The following is a 27338-nucleotide window of genomic DNA, read 5'->3' as shown; positions in this document are numbered from 1 at the left end:
GCTTAAATCAGTAAAAAAAAACCCTTCTCCTGGAGGAACCCAGGTGTGCTGCCTCCCGGGCTGCAGAATTGCTTGCTGAGTATTTCTCTCTTGCTGGTGCAGAGGGAGAGAAAAACTGGAAAGCTCAGGGAGAAGAGATGAATTCTTTCTTCTCTGTATCTGACTCTCAACAAATACTAATACACACAGCAACCCCATCGCCAGTCCAGCGCGGACTGATGACATCACACAGGAGGCGGGGCTTTACCCGAAGGGAACAGAATGATCAGTCTTTGCTCTCGCATTAAAGCTCCCCGACTCCTCCTCCGTCACCAGTCTGGGCCGGGCAGGATTTGGAGGTGGAGTTTTCTGCAATTGCTGTACTTTTGAGTTTCAGATTCAGAAAAGAGCGACTTCATTTTCTCATCCGGCTCTGATTCTCAGTTTATGCAGCTCTTCTGCAACCCGAGAATTAACCCCCGATTCATTTCTAATCCTGAAAGCAGTAAAAGCGGAGAGGAAAATGCCTGCAGGAGCTTCTGCTCAGGTAGGAGATTGCCCGTAACCAGGGCTGGTACAAGGGTATTGGGCGCCCTAGGCGACCCTTGTGCTGTCGCCTCCCCCTGTTTTGGCGCCGACTGTGTGCTTCTCAGGGTGCCTAGCCGTAGGGGGCGCCGAAGAGCAGCCACTTGGTGCCATAAGCGGGGCAAAGAGAAATAGAAGCAGTTTGCGCCGAAACAGGTAGGGGGCGCGCGGGACACTGTGTGCTTCTCAGGGCGGCAAGCACACAGTCTCTATTTTTGTTTGCCACGAGCGGGATAGGCCCCGCCTGTGTAACAGGGTAACAAACAGCAGGTAGCAAACAGAAGACTTTAGGCACTGGTCCTGTAATAGGGTACAAACAGAAGATACCAGGCACTTGGTCCGAAAAAGGAAAAGTTTTATTTTTGCTGGCAAAATAGATGCAGCCGAAATGGTTTTCAGTAAAACTGCATGCCCTCCCAAGCAGGGAGTAACTTCTTATACATTTCTTTTCTTTCACACATGCGTTCTATATACTGCTGAGCAAGCAAATCCCGGCTGAGTGACTGACCCCCTCCTCTTCTTCAGCCTGGAACTTTCTTCTGTGCCCTGCAGGAGAGGCTGCTGGGACTTGCAGTTCAGGAAAGGAATTTGTGCGTTGGCAGCAGTACTGCCCTATACATAATACAACCATTGTTCTACTCCTAGCCGTGTGCTCAGCAAAGTTACAGACTTGGCAGGCAAGCAGTGAAAGCTTATCAGACAATAAGAACAGTGAAAGGCAAAGATGAAAACGTGCTGACAGAGTTTCTCAATGTCCTAACTATCGCTTTATTGCAGGCAGTAGACCCTTTATGAAGCAGGTGGTTCTGGTACATGAAGTCCTGCTCAGTGGGAGTTTCAGGTTGTCCTCTGTCATAGTGAAGTCTCTGCCCACTACAGTCCGAGAAGGAAAAGTTTATTTTCTAGCAAACAGATGCAGCTGATATGTATCAGTAAAACTGCATGCCCCACCCAGCAGGGTGCCACCTTAAATACATTACATATTTCTTTATCTCTTGCACATGCATTTTTACACATTGCTGAGTAAGCATATTACAACCAAGGGGCTGGGTACCCCTCCTTCTTCCAGTGTGGAACTTTCCTGATTCTTCCCTTTGTTCTGGCTTCATGTCATGTGAGTACTGATACACAGGAGAGTGCTGCCCGGAATTGCAGTCCTGTGAAAGGAATTTTTGGATTTGCAACAGTAATTCTGCCTTATATATATACAATGCTTTCTTTGTCTTGGTTGATTCTGCGTACTAGCATGTTTGCTTACTTGCCAGTCATAAACGAAACCTAAGACATCAGTGTTAATGAAACAATGAGAACAGTGTAAAAGCCTAAAAAAAGTGAAAGCTTGCTAGCAGGCTGGCTAATACATTTAGTTTCTTACTATCCCAGCTGTATGCCTTATTGCAGACAGTAGACCCTTTGTGGAGTGGCTGATTCTGATGCATCGGGTCCTGGTGTTAGGAGTTACTTTCCTTGTTTCAGGTTGGGGTCAGTGTGAGCCCCCCTTCACTTGCGACACCACGTGGCTGCTCATCGGTGCCCCCCTACGGCTCTGTGCCCTAGTCGACTGCCGAAGTTCGCCTAATGAACGCACCAGCCCTGCCCGCAACTTCCTGCCCTCTCTTTCAGGCCGAGCGCACTGTTTAGCACCCATTTGACCGCATGTTTTTGACGTGCACCTTTTACCCCTTATACTGGGGCCAATACAATACAGTGCACTCACACGAGCGCACTGTTTAATCCGCTGTCGGACATGGGTTAATTAGGCGCTAATCCAGCCCCTAATACAAATGCATGTGAAATCTGCACAGTTAGCCTCATGAGTAACCTCATTAATATATCTGATCTTATGACTTGTTTCTTGTTACAAGCAAGTTAAGAAAAATGGTTTCTCACAGGACAAGCAGGATGGTAGTCCTCACATATGGGTGACATCATCAAGATGGAGCCCAATCACGGAAAACTTCTGTCAAAGTTTCCAGAACTTTGACTGGCCCCTACTGGGCATGCCCAGCATGGCACTAACCCTGCAGCCAGCAGGGGTCCCCCTTCAGTCTTCTTTTTTCCGCGCAGCAGTAGCCTCGCTGTAAAGGAGTTCTGAAGAGATTCCTGACAGGAATTTTCCTCACGGAATTACTAAAAGTTAATTGCCCCACAGGGGTCCCCCCTCTAACTTTTCTCAGTCCGTGGTACTCCAGTAAGTTTTTACCTGTTTTTTTCTGTCGATTACCTTCGGGTTTGACCCTCGTGGCCTACTGGCCGTCGACCGTACCACGGCTCGATTTTTTTCTATGGCCATGGCGTCGGGGTTTCGTTGGTGCCCGGACTGTACCCGCATCATGTCTATCACAGACCCCCATAAAGTCTGTGTAATGTGCCTAGGACACGAGCACGATGTCTTGACCTGCACCAAATGTGCCTTAATGACACCGAAGGGTCGCAGGGCCAGAATGGAGAAGATGGAACTTCTCTTCCGTGCTCAAACCCCGACTCCGTCCATCGTATCGACGTCGTCGGAACCGGCACCGTCAACTTCGCGTCAGCATCGACCTCCGACGACTTCTCGGCCATCGACACCCTCCACTCCCCCTCAGGATCGAGGGGATCGTAGGGAGAAACATCGCCACCGACACCGTAAGACTCGGTCCATCGAGGGAGCAAAATCATTGACCTCACCATCGTCCGAGCCGCTGTCAAAGACACCCCTTCCAGGGAAGGCACCGACCATTCCTGTGACCGAGTCCCCGAGGCAACCCTCACCCGATCGGGGATAGGGAGCTGCGACTCCACCTTTAACGGTGGTCCCTCTGGCTATGCCTCTGCCTCCTTCTTCTGTTCCGGAGCCGGGGCTGATTGCTCCAGGTCTCCGAGAAGAACTGGACCGGATGGTTCTGGAGGCCATCGACAAGGTGATGCAACGTCTTCAGGTTCCTACGACACCGGCACCGTCTGTGGAACCGATCATCGACCCGATTCCGGCAGCGCTGGCACCGCTGCTGTCCAGGATGGAAGCGCTTATGAGCGCTTTTCCTCCGATGGTTCCCGGGTCTCCGGCTCCGATGCCCTCCCCATTGACTGCATCATCAGGAGGAGAAACACCGTTCTGCATACCTCCATCGGGAGTTCTGCCTCAGCCATCTGTGCCGATACGTCCGGCGCCACGAGTCAGCCATCGATGCCCTCGATGCCTGCACTGGTGCCTTCGATGCCATCATCGGTACCTCCGATAATTCCTCCGATTCCCTTGGAGCCTAGACTGGGACCTTCAGGTCTACAACCACCCTGTCCCCCTCTAGCTCCTAGAGGAGCAGGTGCTGATCAATACGACACTTGGGGTGATGACACTTCATCAGACACCAATGATTTACTTTCACCACCTTCATCCACTGAGAGTAGGAAGCGTTCTCCTCCAGAGGACCTCTCCTTTATAAACTTTGTGAAGGAAATGTCTGAATTGGTCCCCTTCCAATTGCAGACTGAACAGGATGATAGGCACCAGATGATGGAATTGCTCCAATTCCTGGATGCCCCCAAGCTAATTACATCTATACCCATCCATCAGTTCCTTCTTGATCTCCTCAAGAAGAACTGGGAACATCCTGGATCAGTTGTTCCAGTACACAGGAAAGCTGACACTACCTATCTGGTACAGTCAGCTCCAGGTTTTCAAAAATCTCAGCTTGATCACCACTCGGTCATTGTAGAGTCTGCACAAAAAAGGGCAAAGAGGTCAAAGCCTCACTCATCTGTTCCTTCTGGAAAGGAACAGAAGTTCTAGACAACATTGGTTGCCGAGTATTCCAAGGGGCCATGCTCATCTCCCGAATTGCCGCCTATCAGCTTTATGTGACCCAATATAACAGGGTCATTTTTAAGCAGATACAGGACTTCTCAGACTCCCTGCCTCAACAATTTCAAGAACAATTACAAACCCTAGTTAACAAGGGTTTTGAGGCAGGTAAGCATGAGATTAGAACATCTTATGACATTTTTGACACTTCTACCAGAGTGTCTGCAGCTGTCATCTCGGCGAGGCGGTGGGCCTGGCTCCAATCTTCTGACCTTCATTAGGAAGTACAAGACCAGTTATTCGATCTGCCTTGTGTCGGAGATAATCTGTTTGGCGAGCAGATTCAACGGATGGTAGCAGAATTAAAAGACCATCATGAGACCCTAAGACAGCTCTCTTTGATGCCTTCTGACTTCTCCTCAAAACAGCCCTTCAGAAAGGACTCTTAAGAAGTCATTCTTCCGTCGAAGAAGTCTTACCCGCCATCATCCAGATCCCGTGCCACGAGACCTTATCAAAAACCGCAGTCTCGTCAAGCCCGTAAACAAAACCACAAGCAGTTCCTCTACCAGGACCTGCTTCAGGTTTTTGACTTCCAGTTAGAGAGCAGCAGCCACATTCCTCTGTCACATGCCAGTGGGAGGTCGATTGTGCCACTTCCACAACATGTGGCATCCAGTCACATCAGACCAATGGGTATTGGCATTCATTGCTCAGGGTTACCATCTGAACTTTCTCGCCCTGCCACCGGACTCCCCACACCTCTACAGACGTGGAGAACGTCCGACCACTCCATTCTTCTGGAACAAGAGGTTTCCCTCCTTCTCCAGTCAAGAGCAATAGAACCCGTTCCATACTCTCAGCAAGGCCTAGAGTTCTATTCCCGGTACTTCCTAATCCCCAAAACATCGGGAGGCGTCCGTCCTATTCTAGACCTACGGGCCCTCAACAAGTACCTTCAACGAGAAAAGTTCAAGATGGTCACCTTGGGATCGCTTCTACCTCTTCTACAAAGAAGAGACTGGCTCTGCTCTCTAGACCTCCAGGACGCAAACACCCACATTGCAATAACTCCAGCTCATCGCAAGTACCTGAGGTTTCTAGTAGGCCCCAAGCACTATCAATATCGAGTGCTCCCATTTGGCCTAGCGTCTGCGCCACGAGTCTTTTTACCAAATGCCTCATAGTTGTCGCAGCCTTCCTCAGAAGCCAAGGTGTTCACGTCTACCCCTACCTGGACGATTGGTTAATAAGGGCTCCCACTCAGCAATCTGCTCTGTCGTCCCTCAATCTAACCTTACACACTCTAATTTCGCTAGGATTTCTCGTCAATTACGGCAAATCTTACTTAGTCCCATCGCAAACCTTATCATTCATTGGGGCAGACTTGGACACCTTACAGGCAAAGGCTTTCATACCTCGACAACGAGCACTGACTCTTGCGTCCCTTGCTCACCAGCTGCAGTCTCAGCACTCCGCGACTGCACACCAATTTCTTGTCCTCCTTGGACACATGGTGTCCTCAGTCCATGTCACACCAATGGCCCGCTTGGCCATGAGACTCTTGCACTGGACTCTGAGGTCTCAATGGACTCAAGCTATTCAGCCTCTGTCAGCCATTGTCCGCATAACTGACTCACTCCGTCTGTCTCTCGCCTGGTGGAAAAATCAGACCAATCTCCTCCAGGGATTGCCCTTCCAGGTTCCAAATCCTCAAATCATTCTCACCACTGACGCTTCCAACCTCGGGTGGAGAGCCCATGTAGCCAATCTGCAGACACAAGGCTTTTGGTCTCCAGAGGAAGCCAAACACCAAATAAATTTTCTGAAACTTCGAGCAATCAGATATGCTCTCAGGGCCTTTCAGGATTGCCTCTCAAATCAAGTCATCCTGATTCAGATGGACAACCAGGTGGCAATGTGGTACATCAACAAACAGGGAGGCACAGGCTTCTTCCTTCTGTTTCAGGAAGCTGCGCAGATTTGGCAGGAAGCTCTCTCCCATTCGATGTACCTCAGGGCTACCTGGTTACCGGGAGTGGACAATGTGTTGGCAGACAAGCTGAGTCGCATCTTTCAACCGCACGAGTGGTCTCTCAACCCCTCGGTAGCGGACTCCATCTTCCAACAATGGGGATATCCTTGGATAGATCTCTTTGCATCCCCATAGAACCGCAAAGTGGAGAACTACTGCTCTCTCATTCGCAGCAAACTCTCTCAACCCAGAGACGCATTCTCCCTCTCTTGGTCAACCGGTCTGCTTTACGCATTCCCTCCCTTCCTCTTCTCTTGAAGACTCTTGTGAAGCTACGTCAGGACAAGGGAACCATGATCCTGATAGCACCTCACTGGCCACGCCAAGTGTGGTTTCCGATACTTCAGGACCTCTCCATCCGCAGACACATTCCATTGGGAAAGGACCCGCTTCTGATCACTCAAAACGACGGGTGCCTACGACATCCCAATCTTCAAGCCTTGTCCCTGACGGCATGGATGTTGAAAGGTTAATCCTTCAACAACTTAACCTTTCCTTTTTTTTTTTTTTTTTTTTATTTAAAATTTTTTATTATCCAGTATATTGTAAAGCTTACAAACAGTAGATTAAATAGAGATGAGAACAGCAGTACAAAACATATAGGCAAAAACCGAACTTTTGTTTTGCCTCCTAAGTATAAAATACATAAGTTCCAGTGTATTATCATTTCTTCAGGTGAACAGATATCCATATGTAGAATTGCCATTTCCCACTCTTCCCTAGTAATCCCCCCACCACCAACCACTTAACCTTTCTGAGCCAGTTTCCCGTGTCTTGATCGCTTCACGGAAGCCTTCCGTGAGAAAAGCTTACTCTTACAAATGGAAAAGGTTCATGTCATGTTGCTCTTCTCAGTCCCTTGACCCCTTTTTCTGTCCAATCCCGAAGTTTCTGGACTATCTCTGGCAACTATCAGAGTCAAGTCTTAAGACTTCCTCCATTAGAATGCATGTCAGTGCGGTAGCTGCCTTCCATAAAGGTATCGGGGATGTCTCTATATCAGTATAACCCCTTGTAACACATTTTTTTGAAGGGCTTGCTCCACATCAAGCCTCCGGCCCCTTCTTGGGACCTTAATCTAGTTCTCGGTCGGCTCATGAAACCACCATTCGAGCCTCTTCACTCTTGTGAACTTCGATATCTCACATGGAAAGTGATTTTCCTTTTGGCTATCACTTCAGCTCGCAGACAGGCCGATACAGTAAGGAGTGGTAGGAAGAGCTGCGTTAGTGCCGGGCGCACCCGCGGTTGCCGCACGCACAGTCCGGCTCACCTACCGCTCGATACTGTATTTAAATTGCTTGCAAATGCAAGCCGCGTCCAAGAAGTGTCCGTGAAGCGTTAGGCCCGTGCAACCCATTTTACTGTATAGAGCGCTATACAGTATCCTGGGTGCGCTGGCCTAACGCTTCACGGACACGCTGGTATCTGTCATTTCAAATGACATTTTTCCGCTTTTGTTGCTTCGGAGGAGGGGGGAGAGGACTGGGGCTGCCCCGGAGACCAGCACCCATTGACGCGGCCAGGGCAGGTGAGCGGGGGCTGGGGGTAAGTTTGCCGCCTACCCTTACGCCTGCCTCTAACGCAGGGGTAAGGGTAGGCGGTAAATTAGCAGGTTAAACGTGCGGCAAAACGGCAGGGTAAAAAAGCGATAGTCGGGGCGCGCATTACTGTAAAGGAGGGAATAGCTAATTCGATCGTTTACATTTAATAAACATGCCGTGGGTGGAAGGGGTTACCCGGTGATTTAAAGAGGCGGTAAGAATCGGTTAAAGGGGATTGTGTATCGCAGGTAAGACAAGGTAAGATAAGAAAATGCCATACTGGGTCAGACCAAGGGTCCATCAAGCCCAGCATCCTGTTTCTAACAGTGGCCAATCCAGGCCATAAGAACCTGGCAAGTACCCAAAAACTAAGTCTATTCCATGTAACCATTGCTAATGGCAGTGGCTATTCTCTAAGTGAACTTAATAGCAGGTAATGGACTTCTCCTCCAAGAACTTATCCAATCCTTTTTTAAACACAGCTATACTAACTGCACTAACCACATTCTCTGGCAACAAATTCCAGAGTTTAATTGTGCGTTGAGTAAAAAAGAACTTTCTCCGATTAGTTTTAAATGTGCCCCATGCTAACTTCATGGAGTGCCCCCTAGTCTTTCTACTATCCGAATGAGTAAATAACCGATTCACATCTACCCGTTCTAGACCTCTCATGATTTTAAACATCTCTATCATATCCCCCCTCAGTCATCTCTTCTCCAAGCTGAAAAGTCCTAACCTCTTTAGTCTTTCCTCATAGGGGAGTTGTTCCATTCCCCTTATCATTTTGGTAGCCCTTCTCTGTACCTTCTCCATCACAATTATATCTTTTTTGAGATGCGGCGACCAGAATTGTACACAGTATTCAAGGTGCGGTCTCACCATGGAGCGATACAGAGGCATTATGACATTTTCCGTTTTATTCACCATTCCTTTTCTAATAATTCCCAACATTCTGTTTGCTTTTTTGACTGCTGCAGCACACTGCACCGACGATTTCTCGTCGGTGCAGTGTGCTGCAGCAGTCCACTATGACACCTAGATCTCTTTCTTGGGTTGTAGCACCTAATATGGAACCCAACATTGTGTAATTATAGCATGGGTTATTTTTCCCTATATGCATCACTTTGCACTTATCCACATTAAATTTCATCTGCCATTTGGATGCCCAATTTTCCAGTCTCACAAGGTCTTCCTGCAATTTATCACAATCTGCTTGTGATTTAACTACTCTGAATAATTTTGTGTCATCTGCAAATTTGATTATCTCACTCGCCGTATTTCTTTCCAGATCATTTATAAATATATTGAACAGTAAGGGTCCCAATACAGATCCCTGGGGCACTCCACTGTCCACTCCCTTCCACTGAGAAAATTGCCCATTTAATCCTACTCTCTGTTTCCTGTCTTTTAGCCAGTTTGCAATCCACGAAAGGACATTGCCACCTATCCCATGACTTTTTACTTTTCCTAGAAGCCTCTCATGAGGAACTTTGTCAAACTTTTGTCAAACGGTAAGGTAGAAATCTTCAGCTGATTCCAGTCTCCGAGGATCGAGGAGGAGCGCAGGTCGCCGACGAGACCAGCGCCACCGGGTTGATTCGCCCTAGCAGGGCCAGACCCCGGTCAGTACAAGGGTCTGCCCACGTGGAGACCCTCTGAGGTGGTCGCCATATTGCCCGAGTGCTCGCCGTCGCCATCTTGGCCTCATTCGCCGCTCCATTCGCCGCATGACTCGAGCATAAATTTCCTTAAGCGCACAAACCCTCATGTGTGGGTAATTTCCACGTGCATATCCCTTGTGCGCATAAGCTACACGTGCATAGGCCGGGCGCACAAGATATGCGCATCCCGCTACCTGCGCACATAAATCTAATACTTGCCCGCACAGGAGCGCATACGTTTACGCGCCAACAGCCATGGCACCACCAGAAACAGAGATAAAAGCTCAAGGCCTATGCCCTGCATGCCACATTAGAGCTGCACAAAGTGCGGAGGGCCAACGCCCTATGCACCCAGTGCAAGGAGGCCCTGGGAGATCCAGGTCAGGGCCAGTCCCACCCAGGGCAGAGTACCCCGGACCTAGCAAATCCCAGGGAGACTCCCCCTCAGCCGGGGAACCCCAGGGATCCGGTGCCCCTCAGCTTGGACCCGACATCAATCTCATGGGTGGAGTTTTTCAAAAGGATTCACATCTTGATTCAAATGCAAAAGGAAACTCCGCAGCCACAGGCTCCACAGGAGGACCCTGAGGCTCCGGGCCCTTCGAGGCCCAGAGCCAGACTCCCTCCACCCAGAAGCCCCACTTATGGGGACACAGACATCTCCGAAGAGGAAGCCGAGCCCCTAGAAGAAGGGGAGCTCCCACCGGGGACAGAACGTCACTGAACTATGAGATGCTTTTTCACAAAAGATGAACTCCCGGACCTGGTCACCCAATGCCTGTCTGTGCTCGCCATCCTAGGCCCAGGCTCCCCAGGGGAACCTAAGCTGAACCCCCTGCTGGAGGGTCTCTAACAGCCCTCCCGTCATTTTCCACTGCTACAAGCAGTGCAACAGCTAATTGACCTGGAATGGACTGCCCCAGAGTCCACCTTCAAGGGGGTAAGAGCCTTGGCAGCCATGTACCCCCTGGACCCAGCTTCCAAAGAACTCTTTACATGCCCGATAGTCGACGCCATGGTCTGCGTGGTGACTAAGCGCACCACTTTCCCAGTAGAGGGAGGAGCAGCACTCAAGGATGCACACGACCGACGTCTGGAATCCATCCTTAAACAATCATTCGATGTGGCAGCCATGGCTCTTCAAATTGCGACGTGCCTGCTTATCCCAAGCCAGGAAACAACCTCCCGGGAAAAGTCATGGAACCAGCAGTATCATTCCTCACGGACGCCGCTTCCGACTTAGTACGCACAGAGGCCAGAGGAATGTCATCCGCGGTGTCGGCCAGGAGGCAACTCTGGCTCCGAAACTGGTCAGTGGACGCATCATCCAAAACACGCCTCGCAAGGATGCCCTTCAAAGGATCCCTCCTGTTTGGCAGTGAACTGGAGAAACTGGCCAACAAATGGAGAGACTCCCCATTGCCACGCCTGCCAGAAGATAAATCAAAGAGAAACCAGCAACCCTTCCCCAGATCATCCAGGGGCAGAGGTTCACAGTACTTCATCCCTTACAGCAGAAATAGCTATCGAGCGCCACTCCCTTCCGGCAGGAACCAGTCCTTTCGGAACAAGCACAACAAGAGAGGAACCGGCTCGGGTTCAGGCCCCAGCCGCACTCCACAATGAGATTCAGCCGACCCGTCCAAGGGAAGAAGCAATGGGGAGCAGACTGGCCCTATTCTACCGCAGATGGGTCGAGATAACTTTGGACAAGTGGGTCCTAGCCATTATTCGGGAGGGGTACTATCTGGATTTCCTGCGAACCCCTCCGGACAAGTTCGTGGAGTCTCCTGCCACGACCGCTCCAAGAGGGCGGCAGTGGAAACCACACTATCCAGACTGCTGGCCCTCGAGGCCATCACCCCGGTATCCCCACAGGAAACAAATACTGGGCATTATTCCATTTACTTTTATCGTTCCCAAGAAAGAGGGAACATTCAGGCCCACCCTGGACCTCAAGTCGGTCAACCGCCACCTGAAGATTCCTCGCTTCCGCATGGAAACCCTACGCTCCGTAATAAGGACGATACAACTGGGAGAGTTTCTCACATCCCTGGATCTTTCGGAGGCTTACCTACATATCCCAGTTCATCAGGAACACCAGTGCTACCTACGCTTCAAGGTCCTGGACCACCACTACCAGTTCTGGGCGCTTCCCTTCGGGTTAGCCACAGCCCCCCGGACATTCACCAAGGTAATAGTGGTGGTGGCGGCAACATTGAGGAAGGAAGGAATCCTTGTACACCCTTACCTAGACGATTGGCTGATCAGGGCGAAGTCTCCAGAGGAAAGCCACTAAGCAACCAGCAGAGTCATAACCCTACTGGAGAGCCTAGGATGGGTGATCAACTCACACAAGAGTTCCCTACAGCCCTCACAGTCACTGGAATACTTAGGAGTCCGATTCGACACCAAAGAAGACAAGGTCAGCCTGACCCCCACGAGGAGATCGAAACTGTGGAACCGACTGCAGACATTACTGAACCACCCTCGTCCCACAGCATGGGATTACCTGCAAGTCCTCGGGCTGATGGCATCCACACTGGAAGTAGTGCCATGGGTGCGAGCCCACATGAGGCCCTTCAATGATCACTTCTATCGAGGTGGAGCCCACAGTCTCAGAACTACACCGTACATCTATCATTCCAGGGCAGAGTCCGGATCCAACTACGGTTGTGGCTGGAGCCCAGCCACATGAGTCGGGGATCAAGATTGTCCTCCCCAACCTGGACCCTGCTCACCACAGATGCCAGCCTACAAGGATGGGGAGCACACTGCGAGGAGTTAACCGCCCAAGGCCGGTGGAACACCGAAGAAGCAGGATGGAACATCAACCGCCTAGAAGCGCGGGCAGTCAGACTAGCCTGCCTGCGGTTCGCTCACAGACTTCGGGACAAAGCGGTCAGAGTGATGTCTGACAATGCCACAACAGTAGCCAACATCAACCGACAAGGGGACACCAGAAGCCAACATGTGTCCCTAGAAATAGACCCACTGATGGCATGGGCGGAAGCGAATCTCCAGGAGATCTCTGCCGTCCACATCGCCGGGAAAGACAACATCACGGTGGACTTCCTCAGCAGAGAAAGCCTAGACCCCGGAGAATGGAGGCTATCGTCCACAGCGTTCCAAATGATAGTAAACCGGTGGGGGACGCCGGTCATGGATCTTCTGGCATGCAGATCCAACGCTCAAGTACCCAGTTACTTCAGCCGCAGACGGGAACCGCACTCCCAAGGGATCGATGCCCTGGTTCAGACTTGGCCACCGGGGACTCTGCTATACACCTTCCCACCGTGGCCCCTGCTGGGCGCAATCATTCACAGGATACAGCTACACAGGGGACTAGTTCTTCTGGTGGCCCCGGATTGACCAAGAAGACCGTGGTACGCAGACATGAGAAGACTACTGGCAGGGAACACCCTTCCTCTGCCTTCACACAGGGACCTGCTACAGCAAGGTCCGATCCTACACGAGGACCCAGCTCAATTCTCTCTTACGGTCTGGCCCTTGAGAGGGCTCGCCTGAGAGAGCGGATACTTGGGGGCTGTAATCGACACCCTCCTCCGAGCACGCAAGTTCTCCACATCACTAACGTACATATGGATTTGGAGAGTATTTGAAGCCTGGTGCGAAGACCACAACATCAAGCCACGCTCACTTAAAGTTCCAGTGATCTTGGAATTTCTACAGAACAGGCTTCAGAAAGGCCTGTCCCTCAACTCCATCAAGGTACAGGTGGCCGCCTTATCTTGCTACGGCTCCAAGAGCGAGGGCGACAGCATAGCCTCTCACCCAGACGTGTCACGCTTCCTGAAAGGAGTTAAACACATCTGCCCACCACTAAAGTGGCCGGTACCTCTGTGGAATCTCAATCTCGTTCTGGAATTCCTAGCAGGAATCGCTTTCAGACCCCTCCGAGGTCTGTCCCTTCGCCAGTTAACCCTGAAGACTGTTTTCTTACTGGCAGTTTGCTCAGCACGTCGCATCTCTGAACTACAAGCCCTGTCTTGCCGTGAACGTTCCTCAGGTTCACCCTGGGATTCATCCAGCTACGCACAGTTCCCTCATTTCTTCCCAAAGTGGTCTCACACTTTCATCTTAACCAGACTATCTCGCTTCCATCGGTGGACGCCCTGAAGAACTCGGATGAGGCCCGTAGCCTACGCCACCTCAACATTGGCAGAATCCTCTCCAGATACCTGGAAATGTCAGAACCCGTACGAAAGACTGACCACCTTTTTGTCCTTCACAGCGGGAAGAGACTAGGGGAAGCAGCCTTGCGGGCAACCATAGCCCGCTGGATCAAGGAGGTTATCAAAGCGGCCTACGTAGAAGCAGGAAAACCCCCCCCACCTCTACAGGTCAAGGCCCATTCGACCAGAGCCCAGGCAAGATCCTGGGCAGAAACAAGAATGATGTCACCCGCCGAGATTTGCAGGGCGGCAACATGTTCCTCCATCCATACCTTCTCCGGATTCTACCATCTAGACGTTCAGGCTCGGGAGGACACGGCATTTGCAAGGGCAATACTGAGTGAGTCAAGGGCAGCCTCCCACCCGGCTCGGGAGTAGCTTTTATACAATCCATTGGTCCTGAGTCCATCTGCTAAACGCTAGGAAATGGAGAAATTACTTACCTGATAATTTCGTTTTCCTTAGTGTAGACAGATGGACTCAGCATCCCACCCTTGGCTGCCTTACACATGGATTTCAAATGATTTCAAGGGTAAGCCACGTTTTGTTTACCCAGGATTTCCACCCTGCCGGTTGTCGACGCTTTCCGGTTGAATTCACTGGCGGTCTCCAGCTATAGTCAATCAACCAAGTTTTAACGTTAACCAAGTTATGAAGTTATACAAGTTAATCAAGTTACTAAAGTCAATCAGTCAGTCAACCATATATCCACAATGCTTTTCGAAGAGAATACTGAGGAGCTGCACTTCCTGCAGGGGTATATGTACTAGGGGCTGACGTCAGATTGAAATCTGATTCGTCTCCAACTGCTAACAGGAGTACACTATACCCATTGGTCCTGAGTCCATCTGTCTACACTAAGGAAAACGAAATTATCAGGTAAGTAATTTCTCCATTTACCTAGACCGTACAGCGACCCACAGGGAAAACACTCAATTGTTTGTCTCTTTCCACCCAAACAAGTTAGGAAAGCCTGTGGGTAAGCAGACTCTCTCCTCCTGGTTGGCGGACTGCATATCCTTTTGCTATCAGCAAGCGGGCATTCCATTTCAAGACCATGTTAAAGCACACTCTGTGAGGGCCATGGCGACTTCAGTAGCACACCTACGCTCGGTGCCACTTCCTGACATTTGCAGGGCTGCCACCTGGAGTTCCCTCCACACTTTTGCAGCCCACTATTGCTTGGACAAAGCCGGAAGGCAAGATTCCATCTTCGGCCAGTCTTTCCTTTGTAACCTATTTACGTGATGTACCAACACCCTTCCGCCTGCCCGGTGGGGTTCAGGATGCTCTCTACCAAATTCCACCCCAGTTGCTGTGCCTGTTGCATGCCTTTAGGTACATTTGGTGCATGTTCGGACATCCTCAGCTTGGTACTCACCCATATGTGAGGACTACCATGCTGCTTGTCCTGTGAGAAAGCAAATGTTGCTTACCTGTAACAGGTGTTCTCACAGGACAGCAGGAAGTTAGTCCTCACGAAACCCGCCCGTCGCCCTACGGTGTTGGGTTCATAACGTTTTGTTATTTTATTTTTTGGCACTGCCTGTAGCTTTCAAATAAGACTGAAGGAGGACCCCTGCTGGCTGCAGGGTTAGTGCCATGCTGGGCATGCCCAGTAGGGGCCAGTCAAAGTTCTGGAAACTTTGACAGACGTTTTCCGTGATTGGGCTCCATCCTGATGATGTCACCCATATGTGAGGACTAACATCCTGCTGTCCTGTGAGAACACCTGTTACAGGTAAGCAACATTTGCTATATGTATTCTCAGAACTTAAGGCCTTATGTCAAGCAAATATACTAGCTATAATAGTGATTATCTCTATTCCACTAATTTCTAATGCATTACAAAGTTCTTCACATTAAATAACTCCTTAAATAATTTTTCCACATCCTTATAGTACTAACTGGTCTAGCAGTCATCATGGAAAGCAAATTATCAGGTAAGATATAATTTTGCCTTCTACACAGTGCAAGAGACTGACAGCAGCAGGGAGGAAGAGCTTCTACAGTAGCAGTGGGAACCCATCAGGTAGAAGGTAGATCATGGAACTGATTGTAGTGGGATCAGTCACTTGACTACTGCAGAGGTGGAAAAAACTAGCATGTAACCAGATGGACTCAGGACCAATGGGTTATGCTCCCCTGCCAGCAGATTGAGACGGAATTAGGTTGCTAAGCTGATGTCATAGTATATATAGCCCTGCAGTGACCTCAGCTCTCCAGTATTCTCCATCTCCAGCAGATGGTGGACAAATCTCTCCCTATAGAGAATGTTGTACTTTTTGGAAAAAGAAATTCTACTTTCTAAATTGAAGGAAAATTGAGCCCATCTCTCCCCCAGTTAAGAATTCCTGAGGCGATTTCCGAGATCCCTTAGAGGTGTGCCTTGGTCTGATAGCAGGTTCCCATCGTGGACTTTGCTGCTTAAGCAGCTGAAAGGCAGCTGGTGCAGGAAGCCAAGTGCGGCGGTGACGGCCAAAGCCCTCTTCCCCCTGCATCTGGAGACCATCTCTGTACTCAGCTGGTAAGCGCTGAGCCCAGGTAAGTTGTGTTTTGTTTTTTTTTTCAATAAAAGATTTACTTCCTGGTTCAGAGACGTTTGGAGGGGTTTCGGTAAGACCTCCTTCGGTCTCCTTGCTTGATGCGCTGTACCAATGTCATTCCCGATCCCATTGGGGTAATGGGAAATGGGCTTCAGAGTGGACTGAGTGGTCCACCCAGTGGGCTAGATCCTGCTTTAGGCTTGGTTGGCACACCGCATGGTAGGCCGTGGCGGCACCATCTTGCACGCGTCTTTGTGTGTGCTGTATTGTCCTCTATATAACACCGGTACGCACAGTGTGTCGGCTCTATGCACGCACCGCACGCATTTCGTTGGGCACACACATACGCGCACAACTTATTAAGCGCAGAACAAAGAAAAAGCCAGGTGCTCAGGCTCTGCATATGCCTCTCCGCGTCCTGCCTAGGTGCTCGAAATCTTTGTGCATACATTTTTAAGCACGAGCCGATAGGATGCACAGTTACCGCTGCCAATGGCACCACCAACCAAGAAAGCTAAGCACCTTGCTCTCTGCAACGCTTGCCATATTACAGCTTCTCAGTCTGATCTGGACTCCAGCTTATGTCAGCACTGCGAGGAAGCGCAAGGGGAATTGGCCTCCTCGTACTTTGCTAAGCCAGGCTCCTCCCATTCAGATGATGGGTTGACCACTGCCTTAACTAGAAGTATGCCGGACCTTAGCATCCCCTTGATGGCTTCATCCGTGGGAGAGGGAAATTCAACTAGTCCCACCCCAGTACATCCTGGACTAGGCATGGACTCTGCTGCCTTTTCCTGGATGGAGTTTTTCCAGGGACTACAGGCCTTCGTGCAGACACAGTCTACTGCCTCTCTTGCCCCAGTCCAGACGGATTCTCAGCTGGTGGTCCCTCCCTCTCTCGTTCCTACCGACAGGCCCTGAGAAAGATGGGGAAATTCCCCCTGGGTTAAAACCATATCGGACCATGTTAAGGTTTTTCCGAAGAGATGAATTGTCAGCCCTAGTCTCCCAGACATGAAGATGCTGGGAGTTTCTGGGGTGGATTCTATGATAGAACCAAAGAAGAATCCCATTCTGGTTTCCCTACAGAAACCCTCCAGCTACTTTCCAGTGATGGATGCCATCCAGAAGTTGATTGATCTGGAATAGGATGCCCCAGAAGCAAGTTTTAAAGGGGGCTGAGCATTAGAAGCTCTATATACCCTCTGGATCCAGCGTAAGGGAACGTTTGCGTTTTCCTAAAGTAGATGCACTGGTCTGTGCCGTCTCTAAATGAACAACTATCCCAGTGGAAGGAGGAACAGCCTTAAAAGATGTGCATGATAGATGGATTGAGTCTATCCTTAAATAAGCCTTTGACGCTGTAGCAGTCACCATATAGGTCGCTTCTTGTTGCGCTCTGGTGGCTCATTGGTATCTACTTCTCTCTCAAGAGGTTGATGATTCTGGGTGAATTTCAGAGTGGTTGTGGAACCCGCTCCCACCTTTTTAGCAGACTTAGGCCCTGATTTAGTCCATACTTCAGCATGAAGAGTGGCCTCAGTGGTGGCGGCTAGACAGCTATGGCTGCGGAACTGGTCAGCTGAGGCAACCTCCAAAGCTAATTTTATAAAGATGCCCTTAAAGGATCAGGCCTATTCGGGAGCAAGTTGGAAAAGCTGGCCAGTAAATTGGGGGGGGGGGGGGGGAGTCTCCAGTTTTCTGGTTACTGGAAGATAAGAGGAAGCAGCCACAGCGCCCCTCGCCTATGAGGGGTCATTCCAGGGTGTTCCCAGAGTTTTTGCCCCTACAGAAATTTGACATTTCAGAGATCTCGACCCCTTGGGAGGTCCCAGTCCTTTTGTACCCAACAGCCCAGGAGAGGGGCAGGTTCGGGTTCAATCTTATCCTGAAACCCACAATGAGATTTTACTGACCCACCTTCAGAACAAGGAGATATAGGGGATTGCCTGTTTTCTCTTCTACCAACAGTTGGTCGAGATTACTTCAGACAAAATGGGCACTGGAAGTCATTTGAGAAGGATATGCACTGGAATTCCACAGCACTCCTCGGGATGAATTCATGATTTCTCCTTGCCACTGCCAGCACAAGAAGCAGGCAGTGGCGATTACGCTTCTAAGACTCCTCAGGATGAGGGCGGTAGTCCCGGTATGTATGCCCCGGGAAAAAACAGGGCATTATTCCATTTATTTTGTCGTACAAAAGAAGGAAGGTTCCTTTCGCCCTCATCCTGGACCTCAAGAGCATCAACCGTCACCTGTGAGTAACTCATTTTCGCATGGAAACCTTACGCTTTGTGTTAAAGGCCGAACAACCGGGAGAGTTCCTAACCTCCCTGGATCTGTCCGAGGCCTACTTACATATTCCAATTCGGCAGGAATACCAATGTTTCCTATGCTTTGCGGTGCTGGTTCATCATTACCAGTATCGGGTGATACCCTTTGGCTTAGCCTCTGTCCCCAGAATCTTCTCCAAGATCATGGTGGTCATGGTTGCAGCTTTAAGAAAAGAAGGGATCCTGGTGCACCCATACTTGGATGATTAGCTGATCTAGGCCAAGTCAGTAGAAAAGAGCCTCCTGGTAACCAACAGGGTGATCTCTCTGTTACAGGATCTTGGCTGGGTAGTAAACCTCACCAAGAGCAGCCTCAAGCCTTCCAGTCCTTGGAGTATCTGGGAGTCCAGTTCGACACCAGGCAGGGCAAAGTTTTTCTTCCATCCACACGGATACAGAAGTTGATGTACCAGGTGCAACACCTAGTGAACACTGTACGCCCGACTGTGTTGAGCTATCTCAGAGTTCTCGGGTTGATGGCAGCAACCCTGGAAGTAGTGCTGTGAATGAGGATGCGCATATGTCCTCTTCAGTGCTCTCTGCTATCACGTTGGAATCCACAGTCTCAAGACTATTCAGTTTCTCTCCACCTAACGATGGGTGTCCGCGATCACCTCCAGTGATGGTTACTGGAAGTTTATTTCAACAGGGGTGTGTGCCTGTCCTCCCCGGACTGGCTGGTTCTCACGACAGACGCAGGTCTCCAGGGCTGGGGAGCTCACGGTCTGGAGCTGACGGCCAAGGGACGGTGGACAGAAGAAGAGGTCCTCTGGAACATCAATCGCCTGGAGGCCCGGGCAGTCAGATTGGCGTGTTTACAGTTCAGCCACAGATTATGGGGCCAGGCAGTCCGCGTGATGTTGGACAACGTGAGATTGATTTATTTTATTTATTTAAGTATTTTTATATACTGACAGTCGTTGTGAACATCTCATCGGTTTACATATAACAAAATGCAGCAAACAGGCTTTACAATAAACTAGGAACTGGAGTATAAAAATTAAGAGAGATCAAAGTAAATGTGGTAACATTGTATAGAGAACGTAATTTCACAGGTAAGAGAATGATCTGAGTAACTATTTACATTAGAAGCAAATCACTAGGAGTAGCTACAAGATAATTACAGATAGAGGATTTAAAGAAGGCGGGTTTACAAAAGTAAGGCCAAGAAATATTAGAGTCTATGCAGAGTAGAGAGCATATTTGTAGTCAAATTACATTCAAAGAATATCATTTATGATACCAATTATGACATCCCCACTCACTCAATTCCTTGGGCTTTCCTTATTCTCACTAACACTCTTTAACGCCCAATTTAAAAAAAAACAAACATTTAATCAACGACTATCTCCTGGACTCTGCAATCACAGAAACCTGGCTGAAACCCACGGACCTAGCCCTTATCAATCAACTACCCCTTCACCTCTATGATATCTATTCAATACCTAGACCCAAAAAAAGAGGGGGGGGGGGTCTCTGCTTAGCTGCAAAAAAAGAGCTGAGACTATCCCTACAGATCTCTATACATACCTCACGTCTGGAATTTGCCCTCTTTAGTTCAAAACATCTCCAAATTTGTTTATGCTCCGCCAGGCATCCTAGATTCTGATCCATCTCCACTCATTGAGCTCATTGCCAAACACATCAAAAATGACACCCCAGCAGTCATCTTGGGAGACTTTAACCTTCACAATGATGCGATTTCCCCCTATCCTCCAACTGCGAAATGTTGTTATCCTCCTTCACGGCTATGGGATTCTCACAAATTGTTAAAAGTCCCACGCACAAAGCAGGGCACACACTGGACCTTATATTCATTAATTCAGGCCTTACAACATCTTCCCCCACCTCTTTGCTCCCCTATCCCATGGTCAGACCATCTAATGATCACAACGGATCTCTGTATCAAGGACAACCCCATGTCACCAATCACCAAAACCACAATTCACTACAGGAACTCTTGCTCCATGGAAGACCTTACCTCTCACCTTTCATTGGAACTCGCTAACCTTGACCTTTCCGACGCAGAATAGCCATCTCTACATGGCACAATATCACAAATAAGGTGGCAGAAGAACTATGCCCCTTAAAAACTAAAGAGCTCGACCCATCCCGTAAAAACAAAAAACCATGGTTCACTCAAGAACTAAAAAACATGAAACTAGAACTGAGAAAAAAAGAACACACATGGTGAAAGAGACCATCCAACACTACACTAAATGAGTACAAAACCCTCATGCACAGTTACAGAAACAACATCCTTCACACTAAGAGAGATTTTTATGCCCACAAAATTCACAATTTTTCCTTCAACGCCAAAGCGCTTTTCTCATATGTCTCAGAGCTCACAAAACCCACCTCACCAGTCATCCCTGACGATCAAGCTCAATCCAGATGCACTGAACTTGCACAATTCTTCGAAAACAAAATCCTTAAGCTAATAGCACTGCTGGCTACGCACAATATAGAACCTCCTTCCCTCTTCTCTCCCCCCTTCAGCCAGAAAGCAAACCTAGAATCTTTCGAACCCACTTCTTCATTCGAAATTGAATCGATTCTCAAAAAAATGAAACCCTCCACTCATCCAATAGAAGCCATTCTATCTAAATTACTACTCTCCATCCCTAACATCATTGCAAAGCCCTTAGCAGAGATCATCAACCGTTCGCTAACCCAAGGATTAGTACCAGACACGCTGAAAATTGCCACCCTCAAACCTCTCCTCAAGAAACCCAACCTGAACCCAGCAGACCCGGCCAACTTTCGCCCCATCGCTAACCTACCGTTTGTCGCTAAACTTATGGAGAGAATAGTTAACAAACAGTTGTCGGAATTCCCAGAAGACCACAAGATTCTCACAACAGCCCAATTCGGATTCCGCAAATCCCTCAGTACGGAATCCCTCTTAATCTCATTGACTGACAGAGTCTTATCCGGACTGGAGAAAAAGACGCCCTACCTTCTGGCACTTCTCGATATATCTGCAGCATTTGACACCGTAAAGCACTCTGTCCTCATCATCCAGCTCTCAGACATAGGCATCTCTGGTTCAGATCATTCCTTAACAACAGGACATACAAGGTCAGAATAAGCAACAAGGATTCTCACCCAGTCAAATCCACTCTCTGAGTCCCTCAAGGATCATCCCTCTCCTCAACCCTGTTCAACATCTATCTTCTTCCCCTATGTCATCTGCTCTCAAGCCTAAAGATCACACACTTCATATACGCTGATGACGTCCAGATTCTGTTGCCAATCACTGAATCTATCTCCAACACCATCAACTTCTGGAACAATTGTCTACAGTCCATAAACTCCCTCCTCACTAGCCTCAACTTAGTTCTCAATACTTCAAAAACGGAACTTATGCTGATCACCCTGGATGACAACCTTCAGGCCGCCAACAATCTAATCACACCGCTAAGGATCTCCCCCACACACGTAAGAGACCTTGGCGTTACTATCGACAATAGGCTGAATCTCAAGCAATTTGTCAAACACAACGAAAGAATGCTTTCACAAGCTACACATATTGAAAAAGCTGAAACCTCTCCTCCATTTTCAGGACTTTAGAACAGTCCTCCAAACAATTCTATTTTCAAAAATTGATTATTGCAACTCTCTGCTAATTGGCCTCCCAGCTATCACCACCAAACCACTACAAATGTTGCAGAACTCGGCTGCCAGGATTCTAACCAACTCTAGTAAAGGAGAACACATCACACCTATTCTGAAAAACCTACACTGGCTCCCCATTAAATCCAGAATCATATTCAAAGTACTAACCATAACCCACAAGACCATTCATGCCCAAACTTCGCTAGATCTAAGCGACACTCTTCGTCCACACGCATCACTGAGACCCATCAGAATCAGCTATTTAGGCACCTTATATGCACCTCCAGCCAAGTCACTTCTCAAGAAACGAACATTCTCAACTGCCAGCCCCTCTCACTGGAATGCCCTCCCCACAGACCTTCGTCTAGAAACTTGTAGTTGAACATTCAAAAAAAAGCTCAAAACTTGGCTTTTCACAAAAGCCTTTACTTAAAGGTCTCTCCCTAAGGGATTGATTCATGCATTTCATACCCCCAATACACTAGATGTCTGATGCCGTGAACATAAATTCTTTTGTTAGTTGCACTTTAATATGTACACATGCTTTTTAACTCTGTCGTAAATCCGAGTTTGTTGACTGTTGTTTTGGTTTGCAGTTATTTGTAATAAGTCATAAGTAATAAGTTATTTGTATTAATCAGTTATAAGTAATAAGTTGTTCGTATTAATTTTAATTTTAAGTCGCTCTCAGCTTTATCTATCAGTTCTTACGAAGTTAGCCCTGTTATCTGTACCCTCTCGTTTGATGTAATTTCCAACTTTGGTTCTATGCAAACCGACGAGATATGTACTAGTACATGAACATCGGTATATAAAAGCCTTTAAATAAATAAATAAATTTATGTTGGGTCAGGATAATTATATTCAAAGTATATCATTTATGTCTGTACAGGATAATTACGGGCAATAGCTTTGGTGAGGACGTATTTACATGTGGGAGGACAAAATAATTTAGGGTCTATACTTAGAGAAGAGAACTTCTGTCGATGGAAATTAAGAGAAGCAGCGAGGAAGAGGGGATGTAGCAATGGACGGGTCAGCAAAATTGCAGAAAGAATCTAGAGAGGGATGGCAAAGTGACAGGGATGAACATCATCTGCCAGGGAGGAACCAAGAGCCACAAAAATCACAGGAGATAGACCTCCTGATGGATTGGGTGGAAGTACAGCTACAGATGAGCTCAGCCTCCCACATCACAGGAAAAGAAAACATCAGTGGAGACTAAGCAGAGAGAGTCTGGATCCAGGAGAGTGGGGACTGTCAGCCAAAGCATTTTAACTGATAGTAGATTATTGCGGCCTCCCGTCAGTCAACCTGTTGGCTCCATCCCACAATGCGAAAGTTCCTCAATTCTTTAGTCGCAGAAGAGATCCATGGTCTCAGGGAATCAATGCTCTTGTCCAGATCCGGCCAGAAGACAAGTTGCTATACACCTTCCTTCTATGGCCCTGTGGGCAGAGTCATTCACAGAATCAAACGCCACAGGGGACTAATCTTACTAGTAGCTCTGGATTGGCCCAGGCATCCATGGTAATCGGACATGCGGAGACTCCTGGTGGAGAACCCCCTGTACCTCCCTCTGCTCAGGGAACTGTTACAGCAGGGACCAGTCTTTCATGAGGATCCGACTCTATTCTGTCTTACGGTCTGGCCCTTGAGAGGGTTCGCCTAATGAAGCAAGGATATTCTGTGGCAGTAATTGTCCTGGGCAAGGACTGGAAGGAATTTAAGGCCTGGTGAGAGGAACACGGTGTCAACCCTCAGGTAGTCAGTCTCATTTATTGTGGAATTTTTGCTGGATTTATTTATTTTATATATTTTATATAGCGGCAGCCGTTTGCACATCGTGCCGGTTTACAGGTAACTTACAACCAAGGGTATATAGGCAAAGCCTTTACAATGAACAGTGGTTGGATGGTTTGAATAATGATTTGGCCCTTAACTCCTTGAAGGTGCAAGTAGTGGCTCTCTCTTATTTCAAGGATAAGGTGAATGGGAACTCCCTTTCGGCCAACCCTAACATGGCCCTTTTTCTGAAGGGAGTGAAGCACCTTCGACTTCCCCTATGGTTACAATCTCAATTTAGTACTGGAATTGTTGGCGGGTCCTTCTTTTTGGCTGCTGCGGAGTCTTTCCTTATGCTTATTGACCTTGAAGACTGCGTTCCTGGTGGCTATATGCTTGGCATGTCACATCTCAGAACTGCAGGTGTTGTCATGCTGGGAGCCGTTCTTCTGGATGACTCCAGGAGCGGTATAGCTAGGTACTGTCCCATCCTTGCCCAAAGGAGTTTCATTTGCATTAGTCCATTTCATTGCCATCCCTAGATAAACTCAAGGATATGGAGGAATATTGTCTCCTCTGTCATTTGGTTATGAAGAGACTTTTAGTGCGGTATCTGGAAGTCTCAGAACTGGTCCTCACAGCAGGAGGAAATAGAATGAATCAGCTTCGCGAGCTACCATAGCTCTTTGGATTAAAGAGGTGGTCATGGGAGCCTATGTGGAGGCTGGAAAGCCATTGCCTTCTCAGATGAGAGCTCATTCCATTAGGGCTCAGGCGGTCTCATGGGTGGAAGTTAAGACTTCTGTCTCCCATTCATATCTGTCGAGAGGCGACGTGGTCTTCCTTGCACACCTTCTCCAGGTTTTATCGCCTGGAAGTACAGGCCTGAGAGGACTCAACCTTTGCATGGGCGGTGTTGACCGGACTGTGGGCAGCCTCCCACCCCGATCGAGAGTAGTTTTGCATATTCCATTGGCCCTGAGTCCATCTGGCTACACTCTAGGAAATGGAGAAATTACTTTCCTGATAATTTTTGTTTTCCTTAGTGTAGACAGATGGACTCAGCATCCCGCCCTCAGCTGCCCATGAACTGCGCCACGGATCCTCCCTCCCTCCCTCCCTCCAAGAGATGACTGGTAAGTGTTCATCCAGTCCCTAGATTAGGGTACCTATGTTCTTACTGAAGTTCAGTGTTTACAGTTGGTTGAGTTCAGTTATGGTAATCCATGTTGATCATATATTTAATCATATTTTTAGTTGAGTCTTTTCACTAGTATGCCCACTGTGGCTTTTGAAGAGAATACTGGAGAGCTCGGACATTGCAGGGCTATTTGTACTGTGACGTCAGCTTTGCAACCTGACTCTGTCTCCATCTGCTGTCAGGGGAGCATAACCCAATGGCACTGAGTCCATCTGACTACACTAAGGAAAAGAAAATTATCAGGTAAGTAATTTCTCCATTACGGATTTCTTTATTGGAAGAAGTGGTGGTGGTGGGGGGGGGGGGGTGGAATTTCAAGGAAATGCCAATTTTATAGCAATAACAGAATCATGGCTAAAAAAATCAGATGTAGTTCTAAAGAATCAACTACCAAACAAAAACTACGAGGTCTTCTCGATCCCAAGAATAAATAAAAGAGGAGGCGGATTATTATTAATCATTGAGAGTAATTTAGTTTTAAATATTTTTTCAATCAAAACACCAATGAATCATGAAATTGCCCTTTTTTGATACTAATCATTTTCAAATCTGCCTGGTATACTGCCCTCCCAGTCTCCTCGAGCTAAATATCTCCCCACTAATAGAATTTTTCACAACTCATCTAAATCCCTCTAAACCCACCATAATATTAGGTGACTTTAATCTACACATGGATGCCCTCCCCCTATCTAATACCTGCCAAACACTATTAGACATAATGACTGCACTAGGTTTTAAATTGATCACAGACAAACCAACACACAAAGCAGGCCACTCATTAGATCTAAACTTTATTAACAGTGGCCTCCTTGAAAACATAAAAACTGAATACACACAAATCCCATGGTCAGACCACTTCCTCATTAACTCCCGGATAAAGCACAAAGGACCCATAAAAAAACAGAACATGGAACCAGCCGAATTCTCATACCGCCCCCCCCTTATAACACTGAAATTCTTAAAGACAAACTATCCGAAGAATTAACACATATCAACTACGTAGATAGCCACAACGATACAACTGACTGGTTAAACAGAATAACTTCTTTAGCTAACAAACTAAATCCTCTATAAACGGCCCGCATTAAAGAACCAAAGTCAAACAATCCATGGTATAGTGAACAAATCAAAGAAGTAAAATGGATACTTTAGAAAAAAAGAAAAAGAATGGAAAAACAACAAATCAACCGAGAATCTAACTAAGTACAGAAAACAACTAGCATACTACAAAAAAACAATCTTAGACACAAAAAAAAAATACTACAGCTCAAAAATAGAAAAATTTGCAAACAACGCCAGAACCCTATTTAATATAGTAAACAACCTAACATGCGACAACACTATCAATCATCTAATCCTACAAGAAAATCAATGCAATGATGTAGCCCAATTCTTTAAAGACAAAATTGAGAATCTAAGGAAAAAAATCCCTGTAACTACAAAACAAGAGATTAGGATGCCCACTAGAGACGTCAGTATCTGGTCTGAATTTAAGGAGGTATCACACCCTGAAGTAGAAAAAATGATTAGGCAATTAAACCCTGCTACCCACAAAAGCGACACCATACCTATTACAGAGCTTAAAAAAATAGCTGACACAATAACCCCAACCTTAACTAAAATCATCAGCCTCTCACTAGACGAAGGAGTAATGCCGGATACCTTGAAAGGCGCCATAATCAAGCCAATTATTAAGAAAAAGAACCTTGACCCCTTAAATCTTAGCAACTACAGACCAGTCTCCAACTTACCCCTAATAGCCAAACTAATCGAAAAATCAGTTCAAAAACAACTATCGAACCACCTTGAAAATAACAACATACTATATCCAGCACAACATGGATTCCGCAAACACTACAGTACAGAAACGTTGCTAATAGCTCTATCAGATAATATCTTAAGAAGATTCGATATAGGAACACACTACATTCTGGTTCTATTAGATCTCTCTGCAGCATTTGACACTGTAAATCACAGAATACTAATCAATAGACTGAAAGAAATAGGACTCACTAACAAAACACTAAAATAGTTCGAGTCATACTTAAACAATAGATGTTTTCAGGTA

At 47.7% G+C, this 27338-nt stretch overlaps 1 protein-coding gene across 1 annotated transcript in view; it reads left to right on the top strand.

Annotated features, from left to right (window-relative positions):
- The first annotated feature begins 294 nt into the window (after window positions 1–294).
- LOC115083782 (gastrula zinc finger protein XlCGF26.1-like) overlaps window positions 295–27338 on the top strand; it is a 78990-nt gene continuing 51946 nt past the window's right edge. Inside the window, exon 1 of the mRNA XM_029587801.1 lies at window positions 295–526. Within this exon, the coding sequence (XP_029443661.1) occupies window positions 503–526 (24 nt within the window). The 5' untranslated portion in view covers window positions 295–502. The remainder of the gene's footprint in view (window positions 527–27338) is intronic.

The sequence above is a fragment of the Rhinatrema bivittatum genome, chromosome 2, assembly GCF_901001135.1.
Source record: "Rhinatrema bivittatum chromosome 2, aRhiBiv1.1, whole genome shotgun sequence".
Lineage (NCBI taxonomy): Eukaryota > Metazoa > Chordata > Amphibia > Gymnophiona > Rhinatrematidae > Rhinatrema > Rhinatrema bivittatum.
This window is presented reverse-complemented; position numbering and strand designations above follow the sequence as displayed.